Source organism: Scyliorhinus torazame, chromosome 9 (genome assembly GCF_047496885.1).
Source record: "Scyliorhinus torazame isolate Kashiwa2021f chromosome 9, sScyTor2.1, whole genome shotgun sequence".
NCBI lineage: Eukaryota > Metazoa > Chordata > Chondrichthyes > Carcharhiniformes > Scyliorhinidae > Scyliorhinus > Scyliorhinus torazame.
This window is the reverse complement of record NC_092715.1, coordinates 214,131,265-214,150,910: the sequence shown is the minus strand read 5'-3', so window position 1 is coordinate 214,150,910 and position 19,646 is coordinate 214,131,265. Positions and strand designations below refer to the sequence as shown.

At 45.6% G+C, this 19,646-nt stretch overlaps 1 protein-coding gene across 3 annotated transcripts in view; it reads left to right on the top strand.

The window, feature by feature from the left end:
* uba6 (ubiquitin like modifier activating enzyme 6) overlaps window positions 1-19,646 on the top strand; it is a 294,389-nt gene that overhangs the window by 151,971 nt on the left and 122,772 nt on the right. For all 3 annotated transcript variants that reach the window (XM_072517066.1, XM_072517065.1, XM_072517064.1), the window contains 2 exons: window positions 9,109-9,185; window positions 16,679-16,745. In XM_072517066.1, coding sequence (XP_072373167.1) covers window positions 9,109-9,185; window positions 16,679-16,745 — 144 coding nt within the window. The remainder of the gene's footprint in view (window positions 1-9,108; window positions 9,186-16,678; window positions 16,746-19,646) is intronic.

Genomic DNA, 19,646 nt, shown 5'->3' with positions numbered 1-19,646 from the left:
ACAGGACGCCCTCTCTAATCTCTTCCACGCCGCTCCCTCCTCCTCTCCCATCCACTTACTCACCATTGAAATATTAGCGGCCCAATAATACTCACTTAGGCTCGGTAATGCCAGCCCCCCCCTATCCCTACTACGCTGTAAGAATCCCTTCCTCACTCTCGGAGTCTTCCCGGCCCAAACAAAACCCATGATGCTCTTTTCTATCCTTTTAAAAAAAGCCTTCGTGATCACCACCGGGAGGCACTGAAACACAAAGAGGAATCTCGGGAGGACCACCATCTTAACCGCCTGCACCCTCCCTGCCATTGACAGTGCTACCATATCACATCTCTTGAAATCTTCCTCCATCTGTTCCACCACCCGCGTTAAATTTAGCCTGTGCAATGTGCCCCAATTCTTAGCTATCTGGATCCCCAGGTAACGAAAGTCTCTTGTTACCTTCCTCAACGGTAGGTCTTCTATTTCTCTACTCTGCTCCCCTGGATGCACCACAAACAGCTCACTCTTCCCCATGTTCAATTTATACCCTGAAAAATCCCCAAACTCCCCAAGTGTCCGCATTATTTCTGGCATCCCCTCCGCCGGATCCGCCACATATAGTAGCAGATCATCCGCATATAAAGATACCCGGTGTTCTTCTCCTCCCCTAAGTATTCCCCTCCATCTCTTGGAACCTCTCAGCGCTATCGCCAGGGGCTCAATCGCCAGTGCAAACAGTAATGGGGACAGAGGACATCCCTGCCTTGTCCCTCTATGGAGCCGAAAATATGCCGATCCCCGTCCATTCGTGACCACACTCGCCACTGGGGCCCTATACAACAGCTGCACCCATCTAACATACCCCTCTCCAAAACCAAATCTCCTCAACACCTCCCACAGATAATCCCATTCCACTCTATCAAATGCTTTCTCGGCATCCATCGCCACTACTATCTCCGTTTCACCCTCTGGTGGGGCCATCATCATTACCCCTAACAGCCTCCGTATATTCGTGTTCAGCTGTCTCCCCTTCACAAACCCAGTTTGGTCCTCGTGAACCACCCCCGGGACACATTCCTCTATTCTCATTGCCATTACCTTGGCCAGGACCTTGGCATCCACATTTAGGAGGGAAATTGGTCTGTAGGACCCGCATTGTAGCGGATCCTTTTCCTTCTTTAAGAGAAGCGATATCGTTGCTTCAGACATAGTCGGGGGCAGTTGTCCCCTTTCCTTTGCCTCGTTAAAGGTCCTCGTCAGTACCGGGGCGAGCAAGTCCAAATACTTTGTGTAAAATTCAACTGGGAATCCGTCCGGTCCCGGGGCCTTTCCCGTCTGCATGTTCCTAATTCCTTTCACCACTTCTTCTACCGTGATCTGTGCTCCCAGTCCCACCCTTTCCTGCTCTTCCACCTTGGGAATTTCCAGCCGATCCAAAAAATCCATCATTCTCTCCCTCCCATCCGGGGGTTGAGCTTCATACAATTTTTTATAAAATGTCTTGAACACTTCATTCACTCTCTCCGCCCCCCGCTCCATCTCTCCTTCCTCATCCCTCACTCCCCCTATTTCCCTCGCTGCTCCCCTTTTCCTCAATTGGTGTGCCAGCAATCTGCTCGCCTTCTCCCCATATTCATACTGTACACCCTGCGCCTTCCTCCATTGTGCCTCTGCAGTGCCTGTAGTCAGCAAGTCAAATTCCACATGCAGCCTTTGCCTTTCCCTGTACAGTCCCTCCTCCGGTGCTTCCGCATATTGTCTGTCCACCCTCAAAAGTTCTTGCAGCAACCGCTCCCGTTCCTTACTCTCCTGCTTCCCTTTATGTGCCCTTATTGATATCAGCTCCCCCCTAACCACCGCCTTCAACGCCTCCCAGACCACTCCCACCTGAACCTCCCCATTGTCATTGAGTTCCAAGTACTTTTCAATACATCCCCTCACCCTTAGGCACACCCCCTCATCCGCCATTAGTCCCATGTCCATTCTCCAGGGTGGGCGCCCTCCTGTTTCCTCCCCTATCTCCAAGTCTACCCAGTGTGGGGCATGATCCGAAATGGCTATAGCTGTATATTCCGTTCCCCTCACCTTCGGGATCAATGCCCTACCCAACACAAAAAAGTCTATGCGCGAATAGACTTTATGGACATAGGAGAAAAACGAGAACTCCTTACTCCTAGGTCTACTGAATCTCCACGGGTCCACACCTCCCATCTGCTCCATAAAATCCTTAAGCACCTTGGCTGCTGCCGGCCTCCTACCAGTCCTGGACTTCGACCTATCCAGCCTTGGTTCCAACACCGTGTTAAAGTCTCCCCCCATTATCAGCTTTCCCGTCTCTAGGTCCGGGATGCGTCCTAGCATTCGCCTCATAAAGTTGGCATCATCCCAGTTCGGGGCATACACGTTTACCAAAACCACCATCTCTCCCTGTAATTTGCCACTCACCATCATGTATCTGCCCCCGTTATCCACCACTATAGTCTTTGCCTCGAACATTACCCGCTTCCCCACTAATATAGCCACCCCCCTGTTTTTCGCATCCAGCCCCGAATGGAACACCTGCCCCACCCATCCTTTACGCAGCCTAACCTGGTCTATCAGTTTCAGGTGCGTTTCCTGTAACATAACCACATCTGCTTTAAGTTTCTTAAGGTGTGCGAGTACTCGTGCCCTCTTTATCGGCCCGTTGAGCCCTCTCACGTTCCACGTGATCAGCCGAGTTGGGGGGCTTCCCCCCCCTTGCCGGTTAGCCATCATCTTTTTCCAGCTTCTCACCCAGTTCCCACGCAGCTGTATCTCCCCCAGGCGGTGCCCCCCCCGCCCATCCTCTCCCGTACCCACTCCCCCCTTTCCCCAGCAGCAGCAACCCAGTAATTCCCCCCTCCCACCCCCCCCGCTAGACCCCCCGCTAGCGTAATTACTCCCCCCATGTTGCTCCCAGAAGTCAGCAAACTCTGGCTGACCTCGGCTTCCCCCCGTGACCACGGCTCGCACCGTGCGACGCCCCCTCCTTCCTGCTTCTCTATTCCCGCCATAATTATCATAGCGCGGGAACCAAGCTCGCGCCTCTCCCTCGGCCCCGCCTCCCATGGCCAACGCCCCATCTCCTCTCCCTCCCCACCTCCCCCCATCACCACCTGTGGGAGAAAGAAAAGTTACCATACCGCAGGATTAGAACATAAAACCCCTCTTCGCCCCCCCCATTCGCCCCACCACTTTGTCCAAACGTTCTTTTTCATAATCCACTCATTCCAGTTTTTCTTCTACAATAAAAGTCCACGCTTCATCCGCCGTCTCAAAGTAGTGGTGCCTCCCTTGATATGTGACCCACAGTCTTGCCGGTTGCAGCATTCCAAATTTTATCTTCCTTTTGTGAAGTACCGCCTTGGCCCGATTAAAGCTCGCCCTCCTTCTCGCCACCTCCGCACTCCAGTCTTGATAAACGCGGATCACCGCGTTCTCCCATTTACTGCACCGAGTTTTCTTCGCCCATCTAAGGACCATTTCTCTATCCTTAAAACGGAGGAATCTCACCACTATGGCTCTGGGAGTTTCTCCTGCTCTCGATCCTCGCACCATAACTCGGTACGCTCCCTCCACCTCCAACGGACCCGTCGGGGCCTCCGCTCCCATTAACGAATGCAGCATCGTGCTCACATATGCCCCGACGTCCGCCCGCTCCACACCTTCAGGAAGGCCAAGAATCCTCAGGTTGTTCCTCCTTGCGTTGTTTTCCAGTGCCTCCAACCTCTCCACACATCGTTTCTGGTGTGCCTCCTGTATCTCCGACTTCACCACCAGGCCCTGTATATCGTTCTCATTCTCGGCTGCTTTCGCCTTCACGACCCGAAGCTCCTGCTCCTGGGTCTTTTGTTCCTCCTTTAGCCCTTCGATCGCCTGTAGTATCGGGGCCAACAACTCTTTCTTCATTTCCTTTTTTATCTCCTCCACGCAGCATTTCAAGAACTCTTGTTGTTCAGGGCCCCATATGAAACTGCCACCTTCCGACGCCATCTTGGTTTTTGCTTGCCTTCCTTGCCGTTGTTCCAAAGGATCCGCTGCAATCCGGCCACTTTCCTCTCCTTTTTCCATCCGTGTCCAGGGGGAACACCCTCCTGGTTTACCGCACGGTGTTTTTAGCCGTTAAAATTGCCGTTGGGGCTCCTATCAAGAGCCCAAAAGTCCGTTTCACAGGGAGCTGCCGAAACGTGCGACTCAGCTGGTCATCGCCGCACCCGGAAGTCCTCCAATATGACTTCTTAAGAACTGAAGTGAGTGGGGGGGTCAGGTAGAACAAAAGGGAAGGTCGAGTATAGGTTGGAGAGTGGGACAGATTAAATACCAAAGATAGCATGGAACAAATTCAAAGTGCGTGGTAATGGACCAATAAAGAAACAAAGCATTGTGTGATGACCCCCTAGGCTAGTGCGCAGTCAATTTCAACCCCACTTGACCTGGAGCCGCAACACAATTGAAATTAATAAATATTTTCTAGAAAACCCCCAAAGTCTTTGCCCCCTAGCTGCCAAATGACTATAGTTACCGGGTTTGTAAATGTACACACAATTAAGTTTATTAATAACAACAACTATAATTAAATATGCAGCAAACCCAATAGGTTAACTATTATCCAATTCCTAATCCCCCACTTAACCTCATCCCACCTTCTACACGCACACACTAGGCAGACAAACACAAGAGGGCAGAAGAGAGGTATAAAAATAATGAAAGTAAAAAGATAAGAGTCTTTGTTTCAGATGGTTGTTTCTATCATGCTTTTCTTCAAGTTAGACTTTCGGTTTGAGGTTTCCTGTTTCCAGTCTGTAATGGTTTTCTCTGTAGATTCATTCAGGTCTCTGCAGTTTCAGAAATACAGCAGCTTTTCTGGAGAAAACACAAGGGAGGGAGAGAGAGTAGGTCCTCTCCTTTGAGTGTCCAGGATTCAAACTACTTCCCCAGGCTTTCTGAAAATCATCCCACTCGGGCAGGATCCAATCACCGCCTAGTACTGGGCAGGATACAGCCTTTCGGCCAGCTCATTGGCTACCAGCCGCCCAAATGAACCAAGTCCCATCGATCTCTTGGGTGGCGAAAAGTCTTGAATTCCGCTATCTGAAGGCTAGCGCAGTGTTATGTTTTGTAACTTTTTAATTCCTTTCTTCCCCTGCTCAACTTAATGATATATGCCCATTAAGCAGCCAAGGGTCAAAATGATAACAGCAAAAACAAAGAAAGGGGAAGAACAGGAATTAGCAGGAAAGGCCCTTACAATTAATCCAAAGTAGGTGTTAGTAGCAAAACAACAGTCAGCTCTGTCTGTCAGCAAAAGCATTGAGTATAGTGGACTAAATTGAAGAAGTACAAGTAAATTGCTGATCTACCTGGAAGGAGTGTTTGGAGCCTTGGACAGTAAGAATCATAGAATGGAGGCCATTCGGCCCATCGAGCCTGCACCGGCCCTTGGAAAGAGCAAAATATCTCCAACCTATTCCTGTAACCCAGTAACCCCACCCAATCTTTTTTTGAACACTAAGGACAATTTAGAATGGCCATTGCACCTAAGCTGCACATCTTTGGAGAGAGGGGTTAAAGGGGCAGGTGTTGGTTCATATTTTTGCGCTCGGATAGCACTGACCTTTATTCTGCTATTACACCTACTCTGGACCAATGCTTTTGTTTCTTTTCTACCATTACTACTCCATTGTTCTATGACCCCCTTTGGTGTTTAATCTTCCTTGTCTTCTCGCTATCTCTGGCCTTCGCTTTTATTCCACTTGCACCCCCCCTTTTCAGCAGCGTAAAAACCCATCACATTTCTACTTCTTCAGTTTAGAAGAAGAGTCATATTCGACTTGCAAGGTTAAATCTGTCTCACAGATGCTGCAAGACCAGCTGAGCTTTTCCAGCACTTATTTTCAATTCCATTTTATGAATTTTATCCTCTGCATAACAGGCATGTTCTCTAGTGATCCTTTGCTCAAGACCTGACTCGTTGTTCACGACTATTTGTGAATAATGTCCTGGGGAAATTAGTTGGAACTAATGGAACAATACCCCAGCATGAATTAGGAGAGGAGTGATAAGTGTAGAAGATTGTAATGAGAAGTATGCTTTTAAATCGCCTAATTACTTCAGATATGTTGTCTTCAAAAGCTAGAATTTTCACATATGCTCTTCAATCTGATCTATAGTTGGGGAGAAAATAACTGTTGCCAGGCAACTCCTTATGACTTCAAAAAGCTTGTGGGGTCAAGGTTAATGAGACCTCTATTATTGCTTAAGTAGGATTCATCAATGAAAGAGCAGTTGTATTTCTCTGGCCAACTGTACCAGTCAGATCTTGAGCACATTATTAAAAATGGCACCTTCTGCAAAACCTCCCGATACATGACCAATGGCAATATTTCTTAAATTCCCTATTTTTGCATTGCTTCCAAGCAGTAATGAATGGAACTACGTGATTCAGTGACACCATTAAGGAAGCCAATACTGATCATAGAATCCCAACAATGCAGAAAGAGGCCATTCATCCTATCAAGTCTGCACCGACCCCCTAAAAGAGCACCCTACCCAGGCCCACTCCCTGGCCCTATCCCCACAACTCCACTTAAACCCCAAGCACTAATGGGCAATTTAACATGACCAGTTCACCTAACCTGCAAATCTTTGGATGGTGGGAGGAAACGGGAGCACCCGGAAGAAACACACGCAGACACAGGGAGAACGTGCAAACTCCACACAGACAGTTGCCCACGGTCAGTATCGAACTGGGTCCCTGCCACTGTGAGGCAGCAGTGCTAGTCATCGTGCCACCTATGATGAATGGTGGATATTTGTGTTACCAGAGATCTTTTATTAGTGAGAGAAATTGTAGCTGTTGAAAAGTCTAATTTGCAATGTAGTTTTTATTTTAATCATCTTTACAAGTAAAGATGAATTACCATTTGTTAACAGTAGTTTAAAAGATTAATCCAGCTAAGGACACTTCACTTGCAAGTTGTGTCTGAAAAGTTCTTTTTGCTTAACTTGTATTGTAAAATTGATCAAACTGTTGACAATTCAAAATAATTAACACTTATCTGTTCACAATTATAAGTGAAAGTAGGCCTGTGAGTGGACATCTTTCCAGTGTACATTCACACTACACTATTGGGTTATAAATATTTGGCAATTTAAGGGTTAAAAAGCCTGGGTTAGTGCGTTTGACTGGAGTAGTCCTGTTTTTAAAATAATCTAGTTTTGCCAGACCTAAAAGCTTTTAGGAGCCAGAGGTGAAATTGACCCGAGTAACAGCCTGGGCTAATGCACTTTTGTTTGACTAGGGGGAGTCCCCAGGGAGTTGATTTCTTTTCAGTTCGGGGAGATAATGTTGTTGCCGGGTGGAGCTGAGGTATTCCGACATTTTGTGAATGTTTTTGAGTTTCCTTCTGATCTGGCTACTCTTTGGACCACAAGGTCCCACAGTAGGATAGTTTTAAAAAAAGTATTAGTATTTAAAACTGTGCAGACTTGTCTGGTGGGGGGGGGGAAAGTCTATTGAAACAGCTTCTTAAAGACATCCAGACAGAGTCTGCAGTGGTTCTAACAGGAGCCAAATCTGTTCTGAGAAGCAACTATTATCCTGCCTCATTGGATTGCGAGCGTATGTTTTTGTTCTTGGTGTTTAATTGGGAATAGAGATGGTAATTAAAGATATTGGGGGTGATTCTCTGATATTGAGGCCAAGTGTTCGCGCCGTCATGAAAGCCGTCGCGTTTCACGACGGTGCAAACAGGGCCCGGACACAACCTATTCTGGCCCCCATAGAGGGCCAGCACGGCGCTGGAGCGGTCCACGCCGCTCCAGCAACCTTACGCGGCGCCAAATGGGCGCCGTGCCAACCTGCGCATGCAGGGTCGGGGCGGAGTGGCGCAATTCGTGCAGCATCCCGGCGATTCTCCCACCCGGCGTTGGGGGGGGGGTGGAGAATAGCGCCCATTGTGTTTACTGTGTTGAGTGGTATTGTTTATGGGGGTAAGTGTAAGCTATTTTTAGGTCTGATGTTAAAGAGTTTAATATTGTGTGAATAATACATTTTGTTTTAAAATATCAAATCCCTATTTATTTTTGCAATCACTCCTGGAGCAAAGTATTCTTTCCACTCAGCCTAACAAAATAAACTAAAATATTGGGGTTTTGGTTCAGTATCCACTGTTGGAATCTGGTCTGGGATTGTAATATTCCCTTGAAGGTAATGTGTTGCAGCTGGTATTCAGTCAGTCACAGTTCTAGAATGTGCTTTGCAATAACTGTACAATTGAGACACATTGGGTGAAATTCTCCCCAAACGGCGCGATGTCCGCCGACTGGCGCCCAAAACTGCGCCAATCAGATGGGCATCGCGCCGCCCCAAAGGTGCGGAATGCTCCGTATCTTTGGGGGCCGAGCCCCAACATTGAGGGGCTAGGCCGGCGGCGGAGGGATTTCCACCCCGCCAGCTGGCGGAAACGGCCTTTGTTGCCCCGCCAGCTGGCGCGCAAATGACATGTCGGGGCGGCGCATGCGCGGGAGCGTCAGCGGCCGCTGACAGTTTCCCGCACATGCGCAGTGGGGAGAGTCTCTTCCGCCCCCGCCATGGTGGAGACCGTTGCGGAAGGGAAAGCGTGCCCCCACGGCACAGGCCCGCCCGCGGATCGGTGGGCCCCGATCACGGGCCAGGCCACCGTGGGGGCACCCCCCGGGGTCAGATCGCCCCGCGCCCCCCCCCGGAGCCCGCCCACGCCGCCTTGTCCCGCCGGTAAATAGGTACTCTAATTTACGCCGGCGGGACTTCGGCCCATCCAGGCCGGAGAATCCAGCGGGGGGGGGGGGGGGGGGGCAACCGGCGTGGCCCGATTCCCGCCCCCGCCGAATATCCGGTACTGGAGACTTTGGCAACGGGCGGGATTCACGGCAGCCAACGGCCATTCTCCGACCCGCTGGGGGGTCGGAGAATGACGCCCATTCAGTCCAAACTGTGGAAAAGCAGGTGGTGTCAAGAGTTTGTGTTTAGCATTCTTGTAGTTGATGTAAACAAATGTCAGCCAAAACTTTCTTTCGCGCTACACGCACAAGCCTAATTATTTTTTACTTTTAAAAAAAAAAAAACAGGCGCCCCTACAGATCCATGTAGCCATGCTGGCCTTGGATAAATTTCAAGAGCAATACAAACGTCTGCCAAACACATGGTGAGTAATATACTGTGTTGCCTCATTAAAGATAGAAGAGTCCAACTGTCAAAAATGTGACCAGGAAATGAGAGAATTGTATTTGTTATGTATGATGAGAGACATCTTGGAGGACAAATGAAAGGGCTTTCCAGTAATGGCATACTTCTGTCATTTAGCAGCCCAATACAAAAAATCCAGTGAAATATAAACTCTTGCCATGGTTATTGATTCAGTACTTGGGCGTTATTAGTCCACTGGTTCATGCTTGCTTTATTTCATGACTGCTGAATGTTCTGACTGAGATTTAATTAGGTGCTAAAAGCAAATTATTGCGGATGCTGGAATCTGAAACATTAACAGGAAATACTGGACAATCGCAGCAAAATCAAGCTCAAACTTTGACAAAGAGTCATCCAGACTCGAAACTACAGCTCCCTTCTTTCTCCACAGTTGCTGTCAGATCTGCTGCAATTGTCCAGTATTTTCTGTTTTTTTTTATTAGGTACTGATGGATGCTGATTATTAAAATTTATTTAATGCGTGTCTCACCTGCTGGGTCTCTGAGACAAAGTTATAAGACCATTTTAATTTAATTAAGAGGGTATTGAAGGTACTGTGTATATGAACTTTCAAAAGGCTTTCAATAAAAGTGCCACTTGATAGACTGGTTCACAAAATTGAAGTTATGAATTAAAAGAACAGATGCAACATGGTTACAAAATTGGCTAAGAGAAAACAAAATAGTGGTGAATGAATGATTTTCAGACTGAAGTGTAATATACAGTGAAGTCAACCAGGGCCAATTTTTAGGACCATTGCTCTTTTTTATATAAGGACCTAGAAAATTTGGAAATACAATAATTATGAGGAAACAATGGGTGGGATTCTCCAGTAGCCAACGGCAAAATCGGGAAAGGCAATTGGGTGGAGAATCGGTTCCGACTCCAAAATCGCGGCAGGCGCCGACTTAACGCCAAATCACAATGCTCGAGCATCTCGACAGCAGCGTCAATGTGTTCCGGAATGCATGTACAGTGGACACTGTTTGCATATCATTAGCGGGCCCAACCCGGTATTCTCCGGGGCCTCTGATTGGCCGGGTTCCCGATGGCGCGGTTCACTTGTGCGTTTAAAAATCGTGAAACCGGTATGTTGGCTGCTAAGGGAAAGAAAGGGAACACGAAAAGTGTCCAACATTGCCATAGTTTGCTGACCGTGGTACTACTGGCCGGGGGCTTCTGCCAGGGCCGGGGGGGGTGGGGGGGGGGTGGGGGGGGGGGGGGGGGCAGGAGGTGGGCTGTGGGGTCGGGGTGGACGGGCACACAACACCATTGTCGCAGCCGGCAAGGCGGCCATGCAGCTGCGCACATGAATTCTGTTGGCGTCAACACTTAGTCTCAGAAATGGAAAATTCTGCCCAATGTCTGGCTTCAGGAAGACATGAGCGGACTGGTAAAATGGCAGACTCATGACAAGTGAAATTTAATACAAAGAAGTGTGAAGTGATACAATTTTGTAGAAAGAATAAGAAACAATGGGCGGGATTTACCCACCCACCAGATGTTTTTCGGGCGGAGGCGGCCCGCCAGCGGAATGTACTTGCACCCCTCATCGCCGGAAAACCCGTGCGCCAGCGTCGGACCAGAATATCCCGCTGGCTTGAACAGCTGCCAAATCCCGCCCCATGTAAACTTAAGTGATATAATTTTTAAGGATATGCAGGAACAGAGGGGCTGAGTTCTCGTAACAAATCTTTGAAGTTGGAAGGGCAAGTTCATGAGTTTTGGCTTATAAGTAGAGGTAATAGGGTTCAGAAAAATGTGAGCAGATTTTGCTAAACCATATTGAATCACTGGATAAGCCTCAGCTGGAGTATCCTATCCAATTTTGGACACCACACTTTGGGTAGGGTGCAAAGATCTTCGAGAGATTGCAGAGTAGATTTGTCAGAATGATATTGAGGATGAGGAGAGAATTTGCATGGAGAGACTGGGGAAGCTGTGTTTCTCCTTTGAGAAGAGAACGTTCAGGAGACGTTTAGTGGAGATGTTCAAAATAATGAGGATTTGGGGAATAGTGGGGAGAAACAAGTACATTGATGACCAGAGGACACCGATTATTTTTTACACTATGATCTGGAATGCACTGCCTGAAAGGATGGTAGAAGTGGATTCAATTGTAACTTTTAAAAGGGAATTGGATTACTACTTCTTAAAAATTCTTTCATGAGTTGTGGCATGGCCAGCATTTGGGGCTGGTTTAGTACACTGTGCTAAATCGCTAGCTTTTAAAGCAGACCAAGGAGGCCAGCAGCACGGTTCAATTCCCGTACCAGCCTCCCCGAACAGGCGCCGGAATGTGGCGACTAGGGGCTTTTCACAGTAACTTCATTGAAGCCTACTTGTGACAATAAGCAATTTTCATTTGTTTTCCATCCCTAATTGCCCATGAGAACTTGATGCTTGAAAAGTAAAGGTTTGCAGGGCTAAGGAGAAAGAATAAGAGAGCAGGATGAGTTGGATAGTTCTTTCAAAGAGCCAATAGAGGTCAGATGAACCAAATAACCTTATTTTGTGCTGTATCATTCTGCCTATTGTGGCTGAGATATAATGCTAATGGTCAATTTATATCCCAATTTAAAATTAGTGGATCATACCTTCTCTGGTCTAGAGTAGCCCAAGCAAGATTCAGTGCAATATTCTTACTCTCTCCCTATTAACCTTTGCAGATTTTAACCTTTTGCAAATAACAAGGCGGGTTGTATTTTCGACCGTCCAAAACAGTGTATAAAGTTACAGCATCAAATGTCAACAGATGTGTGCCGTTGGGTGGCTATTATGTGTTCAGTATTACAACCTGTTGTTTTTTTGCCATTGTACAACCAGAATACAGTTCAGTAGACATGAGGCCAGTTAAGGGCTAACTTTGGGCTGGATATTACGGCCTCAACACCAGGAGGGACAGGTAAAATATAAGGGGTGGCAAGCCCACAACCTTCCTGCTCATCCCAGAACTATTCCCTCACAATATGGTAGGTGGGGGCACCCTGCTTGGCATTTTAAAATAATTGACTGTCAATTGAGCTTGTTATCAAGCCAGTTAACTCAACTAACATGCTACCCATGCCATAATGCGACTGTTATTGCAGGCCTAAAAAAGGCGGTGGTGGAGAGGGGTGTGGGGGGAGGGGTGGGGGTGTTCAAACTCACCCCTCCCTTCCTAGGCTCCCTGTTCCTTCCCCATTCGAAAGCCCAGGTCTTAACCTGGGTCCAGAGGCCATGGCTATGTTCATCCATGGGCCTGCTTGCAATCACAGCAGTCCATTATTGGGTTTTGGCATTGCTGAGATTGCTAGAGCCGGAGGTCAAACTGATTGGCTGGCAGCTCTCGAGAGCCCGGCTCGTTCCCACCGGGAGGTGGAATTCCCACTCTCACCTCATTCATGCCATCTGCAGTATGTTTTTCTAAAACGCAGCCTTGTTTACTGTGGGTTGGCTAGCATCCGACAATTCTTCTGGGGAGGGAGCAATACACGCCCTTTATCTCCATTTCAGCTGCACCTTATATTTTTGTTCAATAAAAAAGCTTCGAATTATATATGACCAGACTAGAGGGTAGCTGACAAATATTGGCCAATTTTTTGCAGTATACTGAGGCCTCCATGATGTGGTCCTGCAAGCAGATTTTAGGAAGCTACGAAAGAGACTAGCAAGCAGGACCTCAAAGGTAATAATCTCTGGATTATTCCGGGTGTCACGCACTAGTGAGTATAGAAATAGGATCCATCAGGTGAATATGTGACTGGAGAGATGTACAATAGACATGTCTTTAGATTCTGTGATATTGGGACTGGTTATGGGAGTGGCTAGACCTACATAGGCCAAGTGAGTTGCACCTAAGTGAGCTGGGACCAGTGTCCTCATGGGGTGGTGTGCTAGTGCCTTGGAGAAGGTTTCAACTAACCTTTGAACCAGGATGTAGCATTAGAAAGGATAAACAAGATGTGCAAAATAAAAAAGAATGAAAGTAATATGATTTAAAAATAGTACGGTATTCGCTGGAGTCAGAGTAAGAGGTAATGTATTGATGCCTGAATTAAGATAACCGTGTATAGAAGTAAATGCCCAAAGCGTCATGAATAAGGTTAGTGCAGCCGCAAATAGCCACATAGGAGTATGGTGTTGTAGCAATAATGGAGATCTGGCTCAAAAAAAGGGCAAGACTGGGCACTAAATCTTTCTGGATGCTCAGGACAGATGGGAAAAGAAATGGAGGAGGAGTGGCTGTAATGATCAGGAGAGCAAGGATGCTGTGGGATACTCCAGAATTGAATCCTTTTGGTTAGAGCTAAGAAACAATGGAAATGCCATTATATTCTACAAGGTATAAGCTTGTGGAAAAGAAATAGGAGTAAATTTGCATGGAAATTTCAAATTGCAAGAACTACAGAGTAACGATAATGGATTTAAATGATTCTAATATAGAGTTGGATAGTCGTAGCATAAAGGGCAGAGGGGGGTAAGAGTTTCTGAAGTGTGTTCAGGAGAATTTTAGTATGTTTTCTAAGACTTATGCCTGACATTGTTTGACATTATAAATAACCTAAGATTAAAACCATGTTTCGAGAGTTATAGGATCATTTACACCACAGAAGGAGACCATTCACCCCACCAAGTCTATACCAACATCTCACAGAGTTCCACCTCCCTCTTCTATCCATGTAGCCTTGCAAGTTTATTTCCTTCCAACCGCTTATTAGAGAATGATTACAGCACGGAAGAAGGTTATTTTGCCTATCAAATCCCTGCTGACAGTGTAAGAACAATCCAGGTAGTCTCGTTTCCCACCCTCTCTCCATATCCCGACAAATGTTTTCCCTTCAATTACTTGCCCAATTCCTTTTTGCAAGTTACTACTGAATCTGATTCCACCATCCTTTTGGGCAATGCATTCAAGATCATAACCACTCACTGCATTAAGAAGGGTTTTCCTCTTGCCACCTCAGTGAATCCTTAGATCTGTGACCCCTATTTTTCGAAACTTCCACCAATGAGAACAGTTTCCTTCCACTGTCTAGATTCTCAAGATGTTGCCCATTTCTTGAATTTTCTTTGGACCTTTTCTTTGTAGAAGCAGGGTTTGTTCTTCATATCTACATAACTGACGTTCCACACCTCTGGAACAATTCTTGATGCTGTGTTACTGAGACTTTTCGCTTAAGATATATTTTCTAATCCATATTACTGTTAAAATCTGTGTATTTGTTAAGCGGGGGGAGGAGTAAAGGCGTATCGAATCAAAATTCATTTTTTTCATGTTTAATGCATTTCTTAAATTAAGACTAATTGTTTGTTCCATGACACTCTTACTCCATGTTTTATAATAATAGTAAAAGTTATGGTCTTTTGAGCCAAGGTTCCATTTGTGATCTTTCTGTCCAGTTATAACACCAACAGGGATCGTGACAGACTGTAAATAATGTGGAGTTATAAAGTGATGGTAACCTTGTCCTGGCATTGAGGCCTGACTTACCACTGAAGCAACTTGGCTTAAGGCTCCATGAAGGAAGGTTTCATCGTTTTCTTTGAAGTTTGTTCCAACTTTAAAACACAATTAGTACAATATAGCTAGTGTATCACCAGCAGTGGTTTCCGTTTCTGCTCCTGCATTGTTACTTCTGGAGCTCTCCAAATATCTATCCTCGGTACCCAACTCTTTATCAGTTCCATGTTGCACCTTGACAGCATCATTTGAAGATGTGGGATCAGCTTACTCATGGATACTGATGACGTCCAACTCTACCTTTTTAACCTCTCACCCATTGCCTCATTGTTGTCAGACTCCATCTTGGATGGGTCACAATTTCCTCCACTTAATTGTTGGGAAGACCAATGTAATTGTGTAGGAGGAGAATGGTGTAATTTACCATGACAACGGCAGCATACAGATCAGGAAGGACAAGGAGCAATGCAGCGCCATGCTACAATGTTATTTCTGACCTTGAATCCCAGAGATTCAACACTGTGCCAGGACAAAAACCCACGGAAAAAGTTCAAACATAAACTTTCAGGAAAGATGGGTATGGATTTAGGAGGTGAAAATACATTCAAGAACTTTGGAAAAGAATGGGAGGTAGGAGATGGAATGCTAGTTTTCTGAAAGTAAAGCAAGATCAAGGGAATGTTTTGGGGGCGGTGAGGTGGTGATAGCAGATTTGAAAGATTAGGATAATGCCAGAGGGGAGGAAATTGTTTACAATTACAGCTAACATGGAGGTCAGGAAAGGAAGTTGAGTGATTAGCACTTTAATAAGAATGGGATAGAGGGGGAGAAGTTGATTTCAAGGACAAGATGAGCTCAATGAAAGCATGAAGGAAAATTGGAGAAACATTAGAGAAAGACACTTTCAGAGCTCCGTTGTTGGGAGCCTCAGGAAAGGTTTGGTTTGGTCAAGACAAAGAGAGAGGTGGCAAAGTCAGCTGAGCAGATGGTCTTAATCTTAGTGACAAGGACAATCCATGGCATTCTTGTTGGAGAAGTCCGAAGGCATGAGAGAAGAGATGGTTGGTAATGTCGAAAAGGAGCCTGGGGTTATATTTGCACTTCAGGATGATCCTGGAACAAAGAACAGTTTTCACAGAGGAGAGCAAGGCATCGCAGTACTTGATGTGGTCCAGCTCGATCTGGTGATGAATAGTTAAACCACTTGAGCACCAAACACGTTCAACTCTACTAGGGTTAAGTTCAGCAAAAGTGGAGCAGATGGCATGGTTGAGCAGATTGGTGGCTGCAGATGTATTGTAAATGGAGATCCAAAAGCAAGACAGTTGTCATTTTTAAAGTGCAGTTATAAATTAATTGGGGCAAAGCGTTCCCCCCCCCCCTCCCCAAAGATGGATAAGATTGGTAGGGTAGGAACATAGGAATTAGGAGCAGAAGTAGGCAATTCAATCCTTTGAGTTTGCTCCGCCATTCAATCAGATCATGGCTGATCCCTTCCTGATCTCAAATCCACATTCCTACCGGTTCCCATATCCCTTTAACCTATTCTTTATCAGAAATATATCTATCTCCTTCTTGAAATCATTTAATGACTCCGATTCCACCGCACTATGGGACAGCGAGTTCCACCAATTCACCACCCTCTGCACGAAGTAGTTCCTCCTCATCTCAGTTCTACATCTACCGCCTCTCAACCTATATCTGTGACCTCTCGTTCCAGATTGCCCTACAAGGGGGAAGATTTGGTCTATGTTTACTTTTATCAATCCCTTTTTGTACCTTGTATACCTCTATCAGTTCTCCTCTCGTCCTTCTAAACTCCATACGTATGAGCCCAAACTGTTTAATCTCTCCTCATGCGCCAACCCTTTCATCCCCGGAATTAAACTTGGGAATCTCCTCTGAACTGCTTCCAATGCCACCACATTACAATGCTTTGTAAAGATGTACCTAAGGGCTTGAGTTGTGAATGTAACAAAAGCTAGTTTGTGTTTCTATTTTCTAATAAGGTGTCTCCAAGATGCAGATGAACTGTTGAGATTGGCTATCATTGTAAATGAAACGCTGGAAAATAAGGTGAGCAACAATATTTTTGTTTAATCAGCGATAATGCCAGTAATACATTTAGCTGCTGCTGTTGAGACCGTATGCTTGTTTTCGATGCCAAAATTGATTCACGGCAGCATTTGCCATACTAGCCATGTGAACTTCCTGTTTGATCAACAGCATACCAGATGATTTTGATGCTTTTTGTGCAAGATTTACAATAGAAAGGACTTTTCAATTATGTGATTTAACATTGGTTTAAAACCAGGAGGAAACTTGAATCCATGAGTATGTATTTTAAGATTCCTTGAATCTTTTGAAATTGCCATTTTGATTGTGGCACTTGAAAACAATGAGTAATGCTGCCACACCCCAGTCCAATGAAATCAGTGGGTAATGCTGTCACATTCCCTTTTAACTTATATCTGTGGTTGCTGCTGTTATACGCAGATAACTAATATCGCCCTACCTTTTCTTTTGGTGTCAATAGGCAGCATTCGACCACATCGCTCTTACTCAATGAAATCAGTGGGTGTCGTTGTCACACTGAGTCTAGTGAAATAAATTGATAATACTTTCCCATCTCCAGTCCATTGAAATCACTGGTGGTGCTGGCATTCCCCCAGTCCATTGAAATCAGTGGGTGGCACTGTCACAACCCCATCCAGTGAAATAAATGAGTGGCACTATAACAGTAACACCTGGAAAGCTCCCATTCTCCAGGGATAGCACCATAGTCTCTAACATTGTTATTATAAGAATGCCGACAAGAATGGATTTGGATTTGTTTATTGTCACGTATACCAAGCTACAGTGAAAAGTATTTTTCTGCAAACAGTTCAACGGATCATTAAGTACATGAAAAGAAAAGGAAATAAAAGAAAATACATAATAGGGCATCACAAGGTACACAATGTAACGACATAAACACCGGCATCAGGTGAAGCATACAGGGGTGTAGTGTTAATGAGGTCAGTCCATAAGAGGGCCGTTTAGGAGTCTGGTAACAGCGTGAAGAAGCTGTTTTTGAGTCTGTTCGTTAATGTTCTCAGACTTTTGTATCTCCCGCCTGATGGAAGAAGTTGGAAGAGTGAGTAAGGCTGTGTTCACGACTCTGAAGTTTTTTGCGGTCTTGGACCGAGCAGTTGCCATATCAGGCTGTAATGCAGCCAGATAGGATGCTTTCTATGGTGCATCTGTAAAAGTTGGTAAGAGTTAATGTGGACATGCTGAATTTCCTTAGTTTCCTGAGGAGGTATAGGTGCTGTTGTGCTTTCTTGGTGGTAGCGTCGACGTGGTTGGACCAGGACAGATTTTTGGAGATGTGCACCCCTAGGAATTTGAAACTGCTAACCATCTCCACCTCGGCCCCGTTGATGCTGACAGGGGTGTGTACGATACTTTGCTTTCTGAAGTCAATTACCAGCTCTTTCGTTTTGCTGGCACTGAGGGATAGATTGTTGTCGCTGCACCACTCCACTAGGTTCTCAATCTCCCTCCTGTATTCTGACTCGTCGTTATTCGAGGTCCGGACCACTAAAAGAAATTTTGAAAAAACTCTTGAAACCTGTTACAACAAACACCACTAAAAGACAGACAATTTCCCCTATTTACGAGCCAGAGAGAAATCATTTTAATAAGCAAATGGTCTGTTGCAAAATAAAATGTGGATGTGACATCTCAGATTCCTGCTGTTAATATAAAGAACTTATTCCTTCAACACCTGTAGCATGTGCAGAAGTGGAAGAAATATTTGGGTTGTGACTCAGATCTTGCTTGTTGCCATATTAATTTAGAAATGCTCTAAGCTTGGTGAATGTTTTACATCTGAAATTGTTCACACCCCACACATCTAACTCGCATGGCTGTGTTGGGTGCAATCGTTTTTTAAAAACTGGCTGTTTCTTCTAATCATTCTCCATCGTTCCTATGAAAACTTTCATACTTGACAACTGGTCAGTTTTTAAAGCTAAAGGGCTATGTTCAGTGCCCAGTGGGAGTGTTGCTGTGTGTGAATGCTTCTTGGAGAGTGTGCCGGACCTAGTACACCCTCAATTTTGACAAACAAACAGGCTTGACATCGGATTTGATGAACTGACCTCTTTTGGAACTGCTTTCCAGTTCTGTTTTGTTATTGTAACAACCACAGAATCAGATCTTTAACAAGTTCATGTTATACAATTCAACATAAACACTCTGGTAAATCATCTCTCAATTTCAGTATGATTACATGATAATTTATTGAGTTCAGGATTCGCTATAAGTACTCCGGTAAATCACAACTCCACAATTCAATGTGGCTACAACATAAAACACAGGAGTAGAATTAGGCCACTTGGCCCATTGAGTCTGCTCTGCCATTCAATCATGGCTGATATTTTTCATATCCGCATTCTCCTGCCTTCTCCCCTTAACTCCTGATCCCTTTATTAATCAAGAACTTATCTATCTCTGTCTAAAGACACTCGGTGATTTGGCTTCCACAGCCTTCTGCAGCAGAGAGTTCCACAGATTCACCACCCTCTGGCTGAAGAAATTTCTCCTCATCTCTGTTTTAAAGGATCATCTCTTTAGTCTGAGATTGTGTCCTCTGGTTCTAGTATTTCCTACAATGGGAAACATCCTCTCCACATCCACTCTATCCAGGCCTCGCAGTATTCTGTGAGTTTCAATATGATCCCCCCTCATCCTTTTAAACTCCAACAATAGAGACCCAGAGTCCTTAATGTTCCTCGTAAGACAAGCTCTTCATTCCAGGGATCATTCTTGTGAACCTCCTCTGGACCCTTTCCAAGGCCAGCATATCCTTCCTTAGATATGGGGTCCAAAACTGCTCACAATATTCCAAATAGGGCCTGACCCGACCCTATGAAGCCTCAGAAGTACATCCCTAGCCCTCTTGGTATTCTAGCCCTCTTGACATGAATGCTA